At 48.1% G+C, this 17,074-nt stretch overlaps 1 protein-coding gene across 4 annotated transcripts in view; it reads left to right on the top strand.

The window, feature by feature from the left end:
• Nucleotides 1–17,074, top strand: part of Tex264 (testis expressed 264, ER-phagy receptor) — a 31,249-nt gene that overhangs the window by 1,375 nt on the left and 12,800 nt on the right. For 3 of the 4 annotated variants that reach the window (XM_076867959.2, XM_076867957.2, XM_076867958.2), the window contains exons 3-4: nt 2,348–2,639; nt 12,390–12,611. In XM_076867959.2, the coding sequence (XP_076724074.1) occupies nt 2,382–2,639; nt 12,390–12,611 (480 nt within the window). In that variant the 5' untranslated portion in view covers nt 2,348–2,381. The remainder of the gene's footprint in view (nt 1–2,347; nt 2,640–12,389; nt 12,612–17,074) is intronic. The other variant, XM_076867960.2, reaches the window with a different exon arrangement.

Genomic DNA, 17,074 nt, shown 5'->3' with positions numbered 1-17,074 from the left:
CCAGAGCAATCGGTGTCCTTGATGCTGAGAGCTTCAGGTCTTGAGTTCAGAGATGTCCAACCTGGATTAAATGCTTGGGATTTTCTGGAAGCCAGTCATCAGGGAAGAGAGAGAAATTGGAAATGGGGGCTGGGTCATACTGCTTGGGTTCCCATTGCTTACATTTTGGTTCAGGTGACTGTTAATACCTGTGTGATCTTGGTCAAGTAGCTTAATGTTACTTGAGTCTTTGGGTGAAGATGATGGCCCCCATGATTCAGTAGAAGAGGCTAGCTAGGCCACCCGTCCCAAGATGACAAAGACTAGAGTAGAGGTGAAGGGCAGGAAAGAAACTTTAATCAGCATGGCCACTTAGGGAAGGACAGATATGAGGGTACTGTGACCAAAGGTTTGTTTTCAAGGGAAAATTTTAGGGTTTTAAATTTTAAGGGTCTTGCATGGTTGGGGAATTTGCATAGTTAGTGGAGTAAGTCATCCTAGTCAGGCCATGGTTGATGATTATCTGAGGACTGGTTCTGTGAACTTCCTGGAAGGTCAAAATTGGAAAGTCATCATCACTTGAATGGGCAGTTTGGTTCCCATTGTGAGATGATTACTCCTGCTTTGGGGGCAGCCTTGGTTTCCTCATGGAATAATTGTTCCCACTAAGGGGAGCAATTTCATTTTGAGATGATGCCTTGACTTTGCTTGAGGTAGTATCAGTCCTTTTTCATAAAGAAACTTATCAATTGAGCCTGTTCCTGGAATCCAAGGTAGCTGAAGGAGGAAGTAGCTCAGAGTGGGGAAAAAGTAGTTAAAAGAGGAAAATGGAGTCAGAGAGGGACAAAATGGATTTAGTTGTTTAGGTTAGTAACTGGGTCCTCATTCTGATATTTCCAACCACTTGTTCCCTGATCTATACTTACTTTGTTGAATTGTTCTGGGGATTAATGAAGTAGCCGTGTTTCAGCATTTAGACAGTGGGGTGTGTGTGTGTGTGTGTGTGTGTGTGTTAAGTACCCAAATCAACTGGAGATAGAATGAATAGGACAGGGAATGTATATAAAAAAGATAATGAATCTGATGGTCAAGAGCACCTGTAAGTGAGAAGACCTGTGGGAGGCACTTCATTATGATACAGTAGGATTATAAGTGTATGAGACTCCTTTGAGATGCAAATACTGCATGCTCTTTGACTTGAAAAATAATGTTTTAGCATACTCTCTTCACATTCACAACCTACAGGGACCAACCTTAGGGATAACTTTTCCATAGGGCAGAAGCATTGCCTTTTCAGCTCCAAAACCTTTAAAATTTTAAATATTAATTTTATAATATTAATTTTAAATAATTGGAGTGGGAGTGTTCCCCCAGTAGGTCCCATGCTCCCTTTAAGTAGTTTTCTGGATGCTGTGATCCCTCCCTTTATGTTACTGTGCGTAGCCTGCTTTAAAAAGAGCATTCGGCCTCAGTCTCTAAGTTGCTGGGAGGCCTAGACAATCTGTCTGACCTCTGTGGATCTTGAGCCTATTCCTGTATAGCTTTTTTGCCTCTTTTGAGTAACTGTTACTTCCCTGTCTTTTTGTGTTTCTACTTGTACAAGCCTTTTCCTCTTACTTACTGTTTATATTCTGTGGGCTGGGAAAGAAGAGTGAAGCTGTTAGCATTGGTGGTTCGAGTATGGAAAGTTTAGGGCTGAACTTCGTTCTGGGTGCTCAGGCTGTTTTGCTTTGACTTCTCCTCTGGTTCTGGATGGGTGAGCTTGCTGGAGAGCAGGGTCCCTGCAGGACAGATATACTTATCAAAGGAGAGTTTCCTATGAAAAGTCTCTTATGACACATTTCCCCCCTGGGGTTTTGTTCCTTATGATTTTCCTATTAATAAGTGTTTGGTTCCTGATGCATGTCTATCCTCTGTCCTCTGAAAGTAGTGCCTGAGGCTTGGGGAGTCTGGGCCGGCAATTGGGCTCAGCTGTGGGAAGGAAGAGGCACTGTGGGGAAAGGCTGAATTGTGGTGTCTGGCCTGTCTTAGGGGAGGCTGATCAGGGCCAGGAGTATATCCTTTGCTGATTCATTCTTCTGTCCCTCTATGACACAGTTTGCCCAGGTGTGACCAGGGCAGTTAGCTGCCAGACAGAACTTCTCTGAGAGCGTCAATGACTGTGATTAAGAAATAAAGAAGCTTGTAGCTTCAGTCATCCTTTGTAGCTCCCTTCTAGGTCACCCTATGTGTAAACACCTCTGGCCCCTCCCTCTTATGGGTCAGAGCATCCAAGACAAGGCTAAGGTTGGGCCAGAACTAGCTGGTGGGTAGATGGGCACAGTCAAAGCAGGCTACCAGCCTCCTCTCTCTTCTGTCTCCTTTGCAGCTGCCTTGGGGTGCTGTGTGGGAGGCCCAGAACCATGTCGGACCTGCTACTACTGGGCCTGATTGGGGGCCTGACTCTACTGCTGCTGCTGACATTGCTGGCCTTTGCCGGGTATTCAGGGTTGCTGACTGGGGTGGCAGTGAGTGCTGGCTCACCCCTCATCCGCAACATAACTGTGGCCTACAAGTTCCACGTGGGGCCCTATGGCAACACTGGGCAGCTTTTCACGGAGAGCTGCAGTATATCCCCTGAGCTCCGTTCCATCGCTGTCTACTATGACCACCCCCATATGGTAAGGAGTCTCCATGGGATTCTACTTCACAGGTAGACCTGGGTCTGGGCTTAGTGGGGCAGAGGAATTTGGGTTTCTGGGGGAAGGGTGGGGAAGTCTTTGAGTTGGCCTTGTAGATCATCTCCTCTCTGAGCTTGAAGCCTCTTCCTTATTTAGCTTGGACTATTGCTTTAGGTATCCATTAGCTGACTTTTTATTTGCCCAGGTCTGGTTCCCCTTGCTCATGGCTACTTTTAAGTTATTTATTTATTTATTAGTTGTAGTTGGACATAATATTTTTATTTTATTTATTTTTATGTAGTGCTGAGTATTGAACCCAGGGCCTTGCACATGCTAGGCAAGCACTCTACCACTGAGCCACAACCCCAGCCCTACTTGTAGATTTTGGAATTAGTGGAATGTATTACTGTAAGTCCCTAGTTTCCACTTGGACCTTCTGCTGCCTCCTCTTGCTGTGCCTTTTCTGTGTCCATTTGGGGCCAGTGCGTTAAGGCCAGGCAATTCAGATTCTGTCCACTCTTGGGGGTTACATCTTATTTCTGTGCTTTCACTCCTTCAGTTCTGCTATAGTGAGAGGGCAGCCCCCAGACATGGGGCTTGGAATCCTACCTCTCCAGCCATGATAGTGTTTTCCTGTTCTCCTGATGATGTATTTCCTTAGACATCAAGCTCCTAGTTGAGAGTAAGATAAGTGGAGCCAGATGAACTACTCAGAATGTCCAGGATGCTGGGGTCAGAAATGAACCCAGCATCACTGGCACTCTGTGGGTGTCTGGCTGTACTATAGCCTACAGTGAGTCAGGGCTTGCCAATGTAGCCTCTTGCCATGCTATGGGGTGGTACTGCCCACAGGTGGGTGAGCTGGCAGCTCTGGTAAGGGTTGTTCAGCCTTCATTTCTGAACCATGTCAAACCAAGTATTTATGAATCCCTAGCTCTGATTTCCTTGTCTGGAGAGCACAAGTGAACAAACATTATGGCCTACCCACTATTGGCTGACCGGGCATCACTGGAGTAAACGAATGAAACAGGGTGTGCTGACTCCCTCTCTCTGCCAGGTTCTACTCTATACCTATACTCAATAGATGAATCAGATCTGGTCCTGACCTCAGGAGATTGTGTAGTTGGCAAGTCAGCCTTTTACAAATGATTCTTCAATAAGGCTTGGGTTCGGTGTCCATAGAAGTTTGAGCTATAAAGGCTTCGACTTTGTGGGGAAGATTTAGAGAAGAGGTGGATTTCAGTTGGGCTTTCCCACATGAGTAGAATTTGGCTCTGCTACAAAGGGCCACGTGACTAAGAAAACTGTAGGAACAAAAACTTGGAGACATGGAATTAGAGGGGAAGTGAGGCCAGTGAGCATGTGGTGGATAGAGAAAGTAGTGGAAAAATTCCCTGATCCATGTGGTGGGGAGGTGCAGCTGGTTGAGAGAAAGGGAATGGCACTGTTTGCCACTTTCATCTTGGGAAGCTAATTGGAAGACAGGTGGAGGATGGAAAGAGATGAGGCAGGGAGGCCATTAAAGAGATTGAACTGGGCCCAGGTGAGAGATGATATAGGTAGTTTGAGAGATGAGTAGACACTAAGGTTTCATAGTCACATGGCTGGGAGATAGCATTATATGAAGATGGGAGCATGGGGGCCCAAGTGGGATGGCACAGGTGCTGGGCTGTGGGCCTCACCTTCAACCCTGCTTAGGGTCTATTGTGTAAGTCCCTGCCTTTCCTGCCACAACTGGCCTAGATAGAACCCCTCTGCAAGGCCAGAGGAGGGAGGAGGGAGGAAAATTCCTGTAGCTGCCTCTTTTCTTCTCAGTATATCTTCATGTTCTTGAAGTAGCACATTGCCTCTTTGGTAGGAGATCCTAATTCCAAGTTGGGAAGGGCCAAGGCATCAGATATTCTGGGGCCAGTGCTGGAGGCTGGGCCAGGGAAGAATGAGATAGAAGAACCCTGAGAAGAGAGACTCTCCCCATGACCCTCTGGCCTGGCCACTGCTTCTAGATAGCTCATCTCTCCCTGAAATGTGGCGGACTCCATAGAGTGGGCCCTGGTTGTCCAGGGTTGGCTGGAAATAGTCTGACTTAGGTGCTTGTCTAGGGGGCCCTGGCCTGAGAGCTAGCCTTGAAACTGGCAGTCCTAGGTTCTGATTCTATCCCATTGCTATCCTGCTGTGCAGTCTTGGGTATATCACATAATCTTTCTGAGCATCTGTTTCCTCATCTGCAGGGGAGTGGTAAAATACCTGTTTCATAGGTAGGCTGACAAGGGCTTAGTTAAGTGATACAGGTGAGGTCTTCACTTCAGTGCCTGGTGATCAGTGGATGTTTAACAATGACAGAGAAAAAGGTGGAAAAAAATTAGCATGTGCTGAAGGATCTAACCCTTTGTCTGGCTATAGACATCTGGCTGGCTGTGGACTCATCACAGATGATGAATGAGCAGGTGAAGGTGGCCTCTCTGATCCTGCTCCTTCTAGTACGGTCTCTCAAGAAGATACCTGTGTCCATATTCAGAGCTTACTTACACCCTGGCACTTGGAATGGCTCAGGGACCCTTGGGTTTCTACCTACTCTGGGAGCTGGGCAGTGCCTTCTCTGCCTGATGGAGATTATAAAAGGTCTAGGGACCCATGAACTCCCAGGCTTTAGGTTCTCAGAGCTTTCTGGTCTAGAGGGCTCTGAGGCCTCCTGGTCACACTTTGATACATAGAAGGAGAGACTGAGGTGCAGAGAGCATTTTCTTGTTTTCATTCAACAAACATTTGAGTACTAGATGTGTGCCACGCTTTGTGCTGGGCAGTGATGTGCCATTGGGACCAAGGAGCCCAGCCTTTAGGACCTCTCAATGTGGAGGTGTCAGGGAAACCTGGAGGGAGATCCCATTCCCATCCTAGGCTGCCTCTGCTAATTTGGTCCAGCAGGGGGCCCTGTGTATTCTGATTCTCTGAGAAAGACAAGATAAAGGTTGACCTGTTGAATGTCTCACCTCAGCTCCTCCCTCCCCAGCCCAGCACAACAGGAATCAGAATGTGGTTTCTGAGTGCGGAGGAAGGAAGGCTGTTTCACACTCTGAGGGTGGAGTAGTAACCAGGTAGACATACCACCTGGCTTTGGCTGCCCCCCTTTAAGATATGGACTGCTCTGCTCCCTAGCCACACCCTTTCCTGGCCTAAGTTGGTCAGCCAGGAGATTGGTCCCTGAGAAAGGTCTGGCAAAACCCCGCTTAGGCCAATTCTGGAAATGGCACAAGAAAGGACAGTGGCAGTTTCTGTGTACTCTTTTATATCAGATTCTGCTTGAATTCTCAGCCCTGTGTCCCAGAGTCCTGTATGAAAGGAAGTTGTGAGGTCTTTGAAAATGGTTTCTGTGAGGCAGAAGGAAGTTATCCCCTTTCTTATCTCTGAAGGCCGTGGCATGGCTGAGGGTGGGGAAGGGAGGAAGGAGGGAGTATGTGTTGGGAAGTGGACAGGCCCCAGAAGTGGCTAAAAGTGTTGCTCTCCCATCCAGGGCCCAGGGTCCAGCATTTATGGCCATTTTCTTTTCAAGGTACCAGAAGGGTTGGGGCTGGTTCCAGAGACCTGTAGTCAGGTGTATGTGGACCTGCCACACCATTCATACACACTAGTCCACATAGTTAGGTCCTGGCTAGAAAAATTGCTCTGCCCCCAGCTCTGCTTTCAAGGTAGGTACTGGGGTTTTGGAAATTGACTTCTGGGCCTAGTCCTCTGGAAGCCTTCAGTGTTGGAGGGGAAGGAAATTGCTGGGTGGACCTTGTATACTTCCCTTGATCCTGTCCAGCTCTGGCCTTGGACAGGCCCTAGTGTCTGATATACTCTCACCATGCCTGTAGTCTCTCCTGTCTCTAGCCTGTGTCTCTACCTTCTTTCTCACCCTCCACTACCCATCTCTGCTGCTGTGTTTGGGGCTTAAGCAACCTGCCTGGATGAGGCAAGAGGGTGGAACAGCCAGTTGCATTTACCTGGCCCAGGCAGGCTGCATCTGCTGGTCATATCCACCACTCCAGGTGATATTTTCCCCAGGCTTAGAGTAGATGGGGTACTGGTGATGCTTTGAGTTCTGTCTTTAGGAAGCTAGACTGTGTCATTGAAGCTCCCTTTTCCTTTAGTTCACTGGCAGTCAAGATCTGGGGCCACCAAGTCTGCAAGGCCTAAGACTGATGAGAATTCTGAATTCTGTGTATGGGAGGCACTTAGGTCAGATGAAGTCTGAGAAGGGGTGAGGGAGTAGGATTTCCTAGGATTGACCTCCTCAACAGGGGCAAGAGAATATGGGCTGGGCTGATGCTTTCTGAAGGTTCAGGCTGTGCCCTATCCCAATGTACCCTATAGTTACTTTCTGCCAGGTAGAGCCCAAATCTTTGCTCTGCAGCAGGTTTACTGTGGGACTATTCTGAAAAGGCAAACCCCTCTCTGCCTACTCAATCTGCCCATGGAAGATGTTGAGGTGAGGTATGAGAGGAGAGGGTTTTGAATTCACCCTTCTGTGCATACCTGTGTATGACACTAGATGTGTTACTTGGCTTCTCTGAGTCTGTCTCCTTAGCTATCAGATGGAGATGAAAGAATCTCTATCTTAGGGTTTCCTTTTTTGTTGTTGTTCATTTGTATGTTTTGGTGTTGGGAACTGAACACAGGGCCTCTTGCACATTAAGCACATGCTCTACTATTGAGCTATACCCCTAGCCCAGAGTTTTTGTTTTTGTGGGGACTAAATGATGAGGATAAGTCCCAATACCTGGCCCCAAATAGGTACATAGCACCCTTGACATCTATCCCTGCCTCTCAGAGCTTTGTAGGCAGAGCCTTTGTACCTTTAGGAATCCTGCCTACCTCCTGCAGGTTGCCTGAGCTGTGTGAGGAAACAGTGCAGGGAAAGGTCATTGTGCAGCCTGTTCCTAGCCAGAGCCTAATTCTCAGACTTCCAAATGGGAGTGGGTTGTGTAGTGCAACTCTGGAGATGGTCTGCTTAGATTTGAATTTTAACACTAACACTGTTTTGCTGTATGACCTTTATTGAGTGGCTTGGGACAGGGTTGGGTCTCAGGGGCAGGGTTGATAATAGCATGTACCACACATGGCTGTTTGGATTTGATAATTTTATATGTGGAAGGCAGCAGCTGGGACAAAATGGTGAAGCATTGTTAGGTATCAGCTGTTGTTAGAAGTATGCTTCTTAGAGGGGCTGTTTCTGAAAGAATTCTATGTGGGAACTCAAGAAGCCCCAGAACCCCCTCTTTGAGAGTTGACATCTTGCTGAATCCTCCCTTCTGTCCAAGCCTAAAGTATGTGGGTCCTGACTTCTGGCCTGGCTGACTTCATTAGCCCATGTGCTGAATGATGCTTGCCTTAGTGTGCCTGGGCACTAGCTGCTCAGGGAAGTTGAACACACAAGGCTTAGTGTGTTGACTTGCAGCATCCATGACAATGAAAGAGGCCTACTGTCTAACTTGTGTAATGGGCAGGTGTTGCTGTTGTGTTACCCTGGGAGTACCAGTGCAAATGAAGGGCACTGCCTCTACTTTTTCCTTTACCTTGGGTGGAATACTCTGAATTAGGTGGGCTGGCATAGGAGGGATTAAGGAAGCCCTCTGGGCCTGGGCCTGGCAGATGTGGCAGCTGACCTGATTGATTGTACAGATTGTGGACCTAGATCTGTCCATTTCTACTGAGGCTAGCTAACACCATTTCTCTTTTCTGGATCCTGGAAGAAGTTTATCTTATCTGGTTCTTATACTCAGTGACTTTCTGAGGTGACTTTCTTCATTGGCCTTACAACATGGGGTCATAGGGACCTGTGAGACCACTAGAATGGGTTGTAGTGCCAGCCTTAGAACCAACTCAGACCTGGAAGCTTGAGGTTTCAGACAGACTGCCCTATTCTCACATTCCTGGGGTTCAGGAGACTGCACAGCCCAAAGGAGATGCATTGGGGCCTAACATGCCCTTGTCTCTTTCCTGGTTTTCTTACTTTGAGGGCGGATCCTGGGTTGGCTTTCCTTTTCTCAAAGTGGTGATGGATTTGACCATTGCCCTCTTTCCCTGGTGTGGTTCCTGACTGGTACATTTCTGGTCAAGCTGTTCTTCTGTGCACAGGTGCCCAAGTAAATGGCTTATATGGGGAAGAAAGGGAGCATACAGATGGGAGGCCCAGACCTTTATCCTAGGGTTAGTTGCAAATAAGGGTGTTTCATTGAACCAAGGTGGATGAGATCTCTTGTCATCAGGAAATAGGCCCTTGGCGACCTTAGTAAACAATTTTCTTGGAGGTGTACCTGGGCTTTCCTGGGAGTCTGGGAAGCTTTTCTCTGTTACTGGACTATCCTTGCCACTCCCTGGATTATTTTAGGGCCTGTCCTCTCTTCCTTGCTCTTTCCCAACTCCAGCTTGGCATAGGGCTGCTTAGCAGATGGTGGGCTTGCTGAGGGATTGCCTGTACTGCAACCAGCCACTGATTGGGGCCTGGGAGAGCATAAGAAATGTCCTAACTTATGGAATTAAGAGATTGCTCAAGCAGGAAAGGAGGCCCTGTGCCCTAGACACCTCCAGGATCCTGGGAGCTCTGTCTCCATTGTTTACCTCTCTTCATAGTGGCAGAAGCTCTTCATTTTCTTCAGGTAGAAGGAAAGGAGGCTTGATTATTGTGCACAGCTTATATGTGCAGCAATGTGCATGTATGTACCATCACTGAGCATACCCAAGGGACTTTCTATGTATTCAGGGATACTGGAGCTTTCTGCTTTGAGATCTGGAGTGTTGTGGGGAAAGATGGGGAGGCCTCATTATAATGTAGCTCAAGACCTGCTTCCTTGGTAGGTATTTGGGATCAGAGGAGGCGTAGCTTGGTGGAGAGCAACAGAAGGCTTCAGGGGGAGGGTTGAGTCTTATAAAATGGATGGGAGTTTTCCAGGCAGAAGGGACTCTGGAATAGGGTGAGGAGGGATGTTTTGGGCAGAGGAAATAGCATATAAGAAGGCAGGAAGCATGGGAGGATGTGGAATGTTTGACTGCAAATAGTTCCTTGTGGCTGTGTGTAGGGGTGTGGCAGGAGAAGAGGATGGCAAGGCAGGCTAGGCCAGAGCCTGGATCTGTTCCTCCCTCTACCACCTAGATATTAGTGGGTGCTTGCCCATCTAGGTTCTGTCCCTTTCTTGGGTCTGGTGCAGCGGAAGGAATGTGAGTTGAATGTGTAGACAAGTCCAGGCAGTATTGTATGGGCCACTCTAAAAGAACATGCTGGACTTGGGGGTTTGGTTTCATTTTAGAGGTAAACTGGGAGCCATTGAGAGATTCCAGTCAGGGTTATCTTGTATGTGTGTTCTTGTGCCTTTGGGATACTGAAGAAGGTGTTGAGCTGGGCGTTCCATGATTTCCTGATTCCAGGAAAGACCTAGGACCCGGTTAAAGAGTAGAGAGCAAGTAACCTTCCACTCATTCATTTCTCCCTCTAACCTATATTGGATGTTTCTTTTGCATGACATTAGGATATGCAAGTAGGCTTTGTGGCAGGTACACCCCTTTAGTTTGTTAGTGGAGGCCTGTCAGAAGAGGCCTGTAGAGAATGCCTGTGGGAACCTCCTGCCCATCTGGCCATTTGCAAGTCTTAGGGTGTGAGTGGGACAAGTGCACCATCTAGAGACAAGAGGTGGTACTGCAGCAATCTCCTGTGCCTCTTGCCTGGGTAGAGTGGAAGGGGCTCCAGACCAAGAGAAGCGACTTGCTGTGAGTAGATTTGATAATGGGCAAGAGAGTTTACAATAAAATATTGAGGGATGGTGTTTGGAAGAGGAGACAGTGCTAACAAGCTACCCTAAAAGGATCCCTAAGAGGGTGAGCCTTTGAACCAGTGGGTTCTGTAGGGATTGTATATTCCAGAAATTAGAGTGGATAAGCATTTTAGGCCAAGGGACAGTTGTTGGGATGGTCTTATAACTATGAATAAACAATCAAAGTTATGGAGTACTTGGTGAATACTGGGGCCAGGCTAAGGCCTTATGAAGTATTTCCTTTAATATGATAGGTCTATATGTAGATATCAAGGAACTGAGGTTCTAAGAGATGTGGCCAAGATTACATGACTCAGGATTCACACCTTGGCCATCTTCCCTCCAGCTGTGGTTCTGACCACTGCACCATATTGCCTGTCACCGATGCTGTGAGCCAGGCTTGATACCATAGGATTCAAGGGGACAGTAAGGGAACTAGAGCCACAAAACTGTGTGATATTCTAGAGATGATATCCTGGAATAGGCGCCCGAGTTCCAGGCAGAGCATGATTCTAAGACAGGGCTGGGTTGACCAGAGTAGAGGAGGTAGATCAGGGCTGAGAAAGCCCTAGAGGATTGCTGACAGGGCTTATAAAGGGCTGTAATGGGAGGGTAGAGGCAGTCAGGTAATGACCTCACAGTTGTGGGAATGTGGGTTGAGGAGGAGGGTAAGTAGAGATAGAGGAAATGACTTGCTTGAATTTAGGGGTCAGTAAGCTCTGGATATGGGGAGAAAGGAGCCTTTAGATTTATCAAAACCTAGAATTGAAAGTTCAAGAACTGTGATGAGTGTCCTGGATTCAGGAACATGAACCCATGGGGGCCCAGCCTGAAAGCTGGTACTGACTTAAATGACAGGAAAGTGGACATGGGAAACAAATAGCAGGAGGTGAGGCAGACTGAGGCTTCCTGGTGCTAGAAGAAGTGAATACTAGCCTTGAAAGCTTTGGGTAAGTCCTAGAAAGTGTTGGAGGCTCACATAAGAACTATGTGAGCCTCTCTGTCCATCTGGCTAGGGCTTTTGAGTGCCAGGGAAGGAGTATAGGAGGGACAGAGAGAGAGAAGGGTAGGAAGGGTAGACACTAGAGGCCAAGAGACTTAGAAGGAACCGGAATTCTGGGGCTTAATCAGGGAGGGACTTGGAAAGTGGAATAGGTCCCAGGATGGGGCATAGATTGGAGAGGAGGTCTGGAGGCCCTAGTGTTAGTGGCTGGTTCTACCTGTGCACCTGGAAGAAGATTCCCTTACAGATTTTTTATCTGCTACTCAGAGTTCAGTGTGATCCTACTTCCTGCAGAGTACTTTTCACAGTCCCTCCTCAACTAGATGCCAGGTCCCCAGTCTGGCCTGTAACCTGCATGAGTACCTGTGTACACACACATACTTGCTTTCCTGGGACATGGCCAGGAAAGCAAGCTGTGGGCTCTTCAGTTCTGCTCCCTTGCCTGCCATAATTTCTCTGCCATTGAAGCTTGCTTCTATAGGTAATGGGAGAGAAACATGCTAATTGGGCTGTGCTGGATCCAAACTTCAGGATCAATGGACTATAGTCCTGCTAGAACCCTACAATTGGGGGCTGATAGAAGGTCACATCAAAAAGATGGGAGTGCCCTCTGAATCATGCTGTTGATAGGCCATTTTAAGGATGGCTCTCTGTCCTTCGTTCTCTTGGGGTACAAAAACCAAGTCTGATTCCTCACTATGACCCTTAGGTCTCCAATATGGGGCATAGCATATTTGTTGAAGGAGTAAATGAAGGGTGGAAGAGAGTCTTGCAGCAGGATGCATAGGTGGACCTTGGTTGGGTTTTGGCAGGAAAATGGCCAGCTTTATTCTGGTACCAGGGGCTTTGTGGCCTTTGGAAGCAGTTGGTTCTCCCAGGCCTAAGCTGGCACAGACCCGGGAGACAGGAGTCTGAGGGTCTCCTTTCTTTGCCCAACTCTGACCCCCTGGTCTGCCTCCACAGGTGCCCCCTGAGAAGTGTCGCTGTGCGGTAGGCAGCATCCTGAGTGAGGGCGAAGTGTCTCCCTCCCCTGAGCTCATCCAGCTTTACCAGAAATTTGGCTTCAAGATATTCTCCTTTCCAGCACCTAGCCATGTGGTGACAGCCACTTTTCCTTACACAACCTCCCTGTCCATCTGGCTGGCTACCCGCCGTGTCCATCCTGCCTTGGACACCTACATCAAGGTGAGACACACTGGTATGTGTTTGCGAGGCGGGCATCAGCCAGATCCCTTGGGTGGGCATGGGAAGGACTGCCCAGGATGGGAGGAAGAGGTGGTTTGGGAAGAACAACACCCTAGGGTTCCATGAGAGCAGGTGCCTGTGAGACTAGGAAGATGGGCAGAGGCTACTGTCATCTTGTTCAGATGCCTAAGAACTTATAGGGACCTGAACATCTCCCAGGAGATAGTCAGTTTGGCTCTGGTTTGACAACATGTCTCTAGTGTTCATCCTGTACTCTGGGCTCAGATGGATGGACAGGTCCACTCTGTCCTGATTCTACTGGAGGCCTACTGAGCAAGGCCCTGAGATCTCCAGTGGCTGGGCAGACCCAGGTTCTCATTTTTTGCTCTGGCCCTGCCTCTCTCTCTCTCTCTCTCTCTCTCTCTCTTTTTTAGTTGTAAATGGACACAATATCTTTCATTTTATGTATTTATTTTTATGAGGATAGAACCCAGGGTCTCATACATGCTAGGTGAGCACTCTGCACTGAGCTACAACCCAAGCCCTGACCTTGACTCTTTATGACCTTATGCACCTGCTCCCTAAGCTCAGGACTGGGGCAGCAATAGCAAATCTCTCTCCTTCATTTCCTGATTTGGAAAGGAAGCAATGTCAGCAGCCTAGCCTATGTGGAGAAAGGAGGAAAGCCAACCACAAGGAAACCTGACAGGCTCTCTAAGTCAACAGAGTTCTTAAAAACTTGCTCTTTGTCCATTCTTGATCCTATAACTTTTTTATAAGTTTAGGTGCTGGCAATATGATCTCAGTTTGGGCTTGGAAAAGATTGTTTAATCATTCATTTGACTTGTTTATTGAGTGTCTATATGCTTAATACTGTGTAGGTCACCATATGAAAAATTGGCGTATGGAATGGGCACTTATGGTGAGGTGATTAAGTTAGGTAATTAATGTCAGACAAAAATGGGATACACACTAGGAAATAACAGGTTGGAAAGGTCAGGGAATCCACAAGGTCAGGTACAGCTTCTCTGTGAAGGTCAGAGTCCTGCAAGAGCCTTTGGAGAGGAATTAAGAACATTCTGGGCAGAGCAGGGTAAGGAGCAGGATCTAATGCATTGGGGAGCCATGTCTGTACAAGGTGGGCAGGATGGGACTGGATCATGGATCAGGGTTGGTTGGACATGCTCAGAGGGCTATCATAAATCCCAGAGTGAATGATAGCTACTTGGACTGGGTCAGTGACTATAGAGATGAGGACCAACATTGTGTTTGCTCATGTCTTTTGTGGTAGAACTGGTGGACTTGGGATGGGCTAGCTGTTCGGAGAAGTGGCAGTGTCACAGAGGGCATTGCTTCCCTTTGGCATGGTCAGGTGGGTAAGTGTATAGTGATGCTTTCCATTGAGATGTGGCGACCTGGCCTTGGGGAAAACTGGCTCTGTGGGTGTGTCAGTGGAGCTGCCTAGGAGACATATTGTTGGGGATGTGGAGAAGGCTGAGTGATGGTGATGTGTGTAGAGTTTGGAGTTGAGAGAGGCCTGGGCTGGAGAATATAGGGACATAAGCATATTAATGGTATTTGATTTGGTAGGCTGCTGTGTGCCTCTTTGTTTCTGTAGGGCCTGTGGTAACAAGGGCTATATAAAGGGCATGGCCACTGTGGCTAGGGTCAGGGAACAGGATAAGAGAGTCAGCAGGAGTGAGAGCTTGGTAGATTTGGGGGAACCTTGTGACTTTGTTCTCCAAAATAGCTTGGAACAGGAATAGGGCATTAGTGATGGAAATGGGAGCTTAGACAGATCCTAGGTAAAGAGGTGCAAAAGTCTGATGTCAGGGCTGGGGAACGAATAAATAAGGCCCCAGGTCACTGGCTGTGGTCTTGATGGTCAAGGACAGACTGAAGAAGAAACAGTGGTAGGCAGACTTGTAAACAGGCAGACTGTCTGGGTTGTCCGTGGTATTGTAGTGTTGTGGTGGTAGGATGGAGGCCTGGAGAGGATCAAGGCAAATTTCTTTATGAGCTTGAGAGTGATGCCCAGAGAGTACTGGGAAGGATATGGTTTCTGGGGCTGAAGTTGGACTAGAAGTGCAGAAATAGGGTGACAGTGAGTGTGGGAAGGAAGACATCAATCAGTGCTTTAGGCCTGTTCACATGCCACCTGAGGATGTCATGTCTTTCTTTTTTCATTCAGGGAGAGCTGGTGTGTGGTGTCTCTGGTCCTGTCTGTGCCATCCTCAACTTCAGGGGCTAATCTTGAGGAGCAGCCCTAGGAAGAGACTCCCTGGGTTCCAGACCTCAGAACAGGGCGTGTGGCATGTGGTGTGTGGCGAGCAACTCAGCCACCAAAGCCTTTTCCCAGCTTTAGGGATTTATTTTTAGACACCTTTGTCCAAATTTCCTGGCCTCTGACAGCTTCACACATTGCCTGGTTTTGACGTCACCTCTTTGATGAAAGCCCTTCCTCCTTCCTCCCCCTCCTGTGGGAGCCTGTCAGCTGTGCTCCAGGATCCATTCTCCTGTGGTGGGGGCTGGGACAAGGAAGCAGGGGTATTAGGGAGAGCAGAGGGCTTCTAGAGATGTCTGGAAGGCTTATTTATGTGGGCATTGCCAGTGGGACAGTGAGAGAGAGGCCAGGCTGCCCACTGAGGAGGCATAGCCGAAGGTCCTCTTTTTGTATTGGTGCTCCTGTGTTTAGTCTGACCTTGTGGCCTGGGGAACTAAGCTGGGGGAGAGATGAGGAAGGAGTTGCCTCTCTTTGCTGGTTATAGCCTATAGTCAGTGGAGACTGGCCTTTTATCTCTTTTAGCCCAGGAGACAGCAATAATAAAGTATAAGGCTGCCTCCCATCTCTGCCTTCTCCATTGCCCTGTGGTCAGAGAAAGGAGGCTACCAATGATACTCTGGATGCTTCTGACTCTCCCAGTGCTGACAGCTGACTGCCTTTAACTGTGGGTGCATACACACACCCCTTTCTCTCTGGCTCTGGGATTGCTTTGAAAGTTCTTCAGATGGAATGACAGCAGCCATCAGCATTCTGATTGAGGATGGAGAAGGAGGCCAGGAACCCTGCTACTAGAAGAGGAGGGAGGTCTTGGCAAGCTCACCTTTGGGTCCAGGAGGTGAAGAGCAGTTGCAATCCTGGAAATTGCAGATGTGCTTGAGCCTTGGGACAAGATTGGTCTCATGGGGTAGCAAGGGACATGGGGGTCACTGTGAAGAGCCAAAAGAACAGCATTTGTCAGGCCCTTCTGGAAATTCTGGAAGGGATATCTAGATCCCAGCTTTGTAATCTGAGAGACAACTTTTGGCTCTCTGGCCAGCCTTGCTCAGTTCTGTAGCTTGGCAGACTGAGCTATAGAAGCTGGAACCTTGCCTTTCTTCACATAAGCTACCAGACGCTCCCAAGCTGAGCACTCTAGAATAGTGTGTGTGAGGGGTCCTAGATACTGTGTGACCATTATTGTATGTGGAAGATGCCCCAGCTTGGTTAGACTGCTCCACTGGAGTCCAAGGAGGTGGATTTTAGGGCAGGAAACCACTCACCGAGGAAGGTGGCATCTTCTAGCAGCTATAGGAGGGAACTGGGCTTCATTGAAAGTGCAAACCTGCTGAATTGCTGGGACCTACATATTATCCCAGAGTCGGTAAATGCCCCCAAATTCACCTTTTTTATTTTTAAACATATTTCTATAGCATTTTGTTTTATTATAGAACTAGTGTTAACAGTTGTCCAGGGAAGAGTTTAGACACATGGAGCAGACCAAAATTGAATGATTAACTAGGGGTCCCACAAGTGGGATTGTGTGTAAAAGGCCCCTAGTGTGGTACTTGGCTCATGGCTGGCTGTAGCAGTTGGTAGGGGGACACTGAGAATGTTAAACTGGTCCAGCTAAGTCCCTAATGCCTGACTCCCCTCCTGGCAAGGTCCACAATCTTTTCTATAAATCCCCTTCTCCAAGGTCTCTGATTTCTGAGAGTTCTCAGGGAAGAGTCCTTGTAAAATAGCTTGAGAAACTTTGAAGTTTAGGGAGACAGGGCATTAATTTGGTGGTTGATTAATTGGGGCAGGCAGGCCTGAATTCAGACTTGGCTTTCTCCATAGAATTGTAGAGAAGGGTAGCTGGAGGAATTGCCAAAGGGGTGTGGTTTGCTCATGAGGGGAACCTGGTGGCTGAGTTCTGGGACAGCTGGTTTGACTTGGGTTGTCCTGCTAGGGATTTAAAAGAGGAGGGGGGCCCAGACTCCCACCCAGAATATTTTGAGGTGGGAGTCTAGAGATTGTGCTGAGATGCTCTGTGGCTGGCATGCTGAGGTGTGGCCTGCACTAGGACCCTTCCCTGCTTCAACTGGAGTAACTCTGCCTTAGGTCCTACAATCCAGATAATGCTTTGGGATTTTGTTTGGAAAAGGGCTTGTAAGTCTCAGTGGGCTTAAAGACCTTTGTCCTAAGAGAGTTGTACCAC

The sequence above is a fragment of the Callospermophilus lateralis genome, chromosome 10 (genome assembly GCF_048772815.1).
Source record: "Callospermophilus lateralis isolate mCalLat2 chromosome 10, mCalLat2.hap1, whole genome shotgun sequence".
NCBI lineage: Eukaryota > Metazoa > Chordata > Mammalia > Rodentia > Sciuridae > Callospermophilus > Callospermophilus lateralis.
This window is presented reverse-complemented; position numbering and strand designations above follow the sequence as displayed.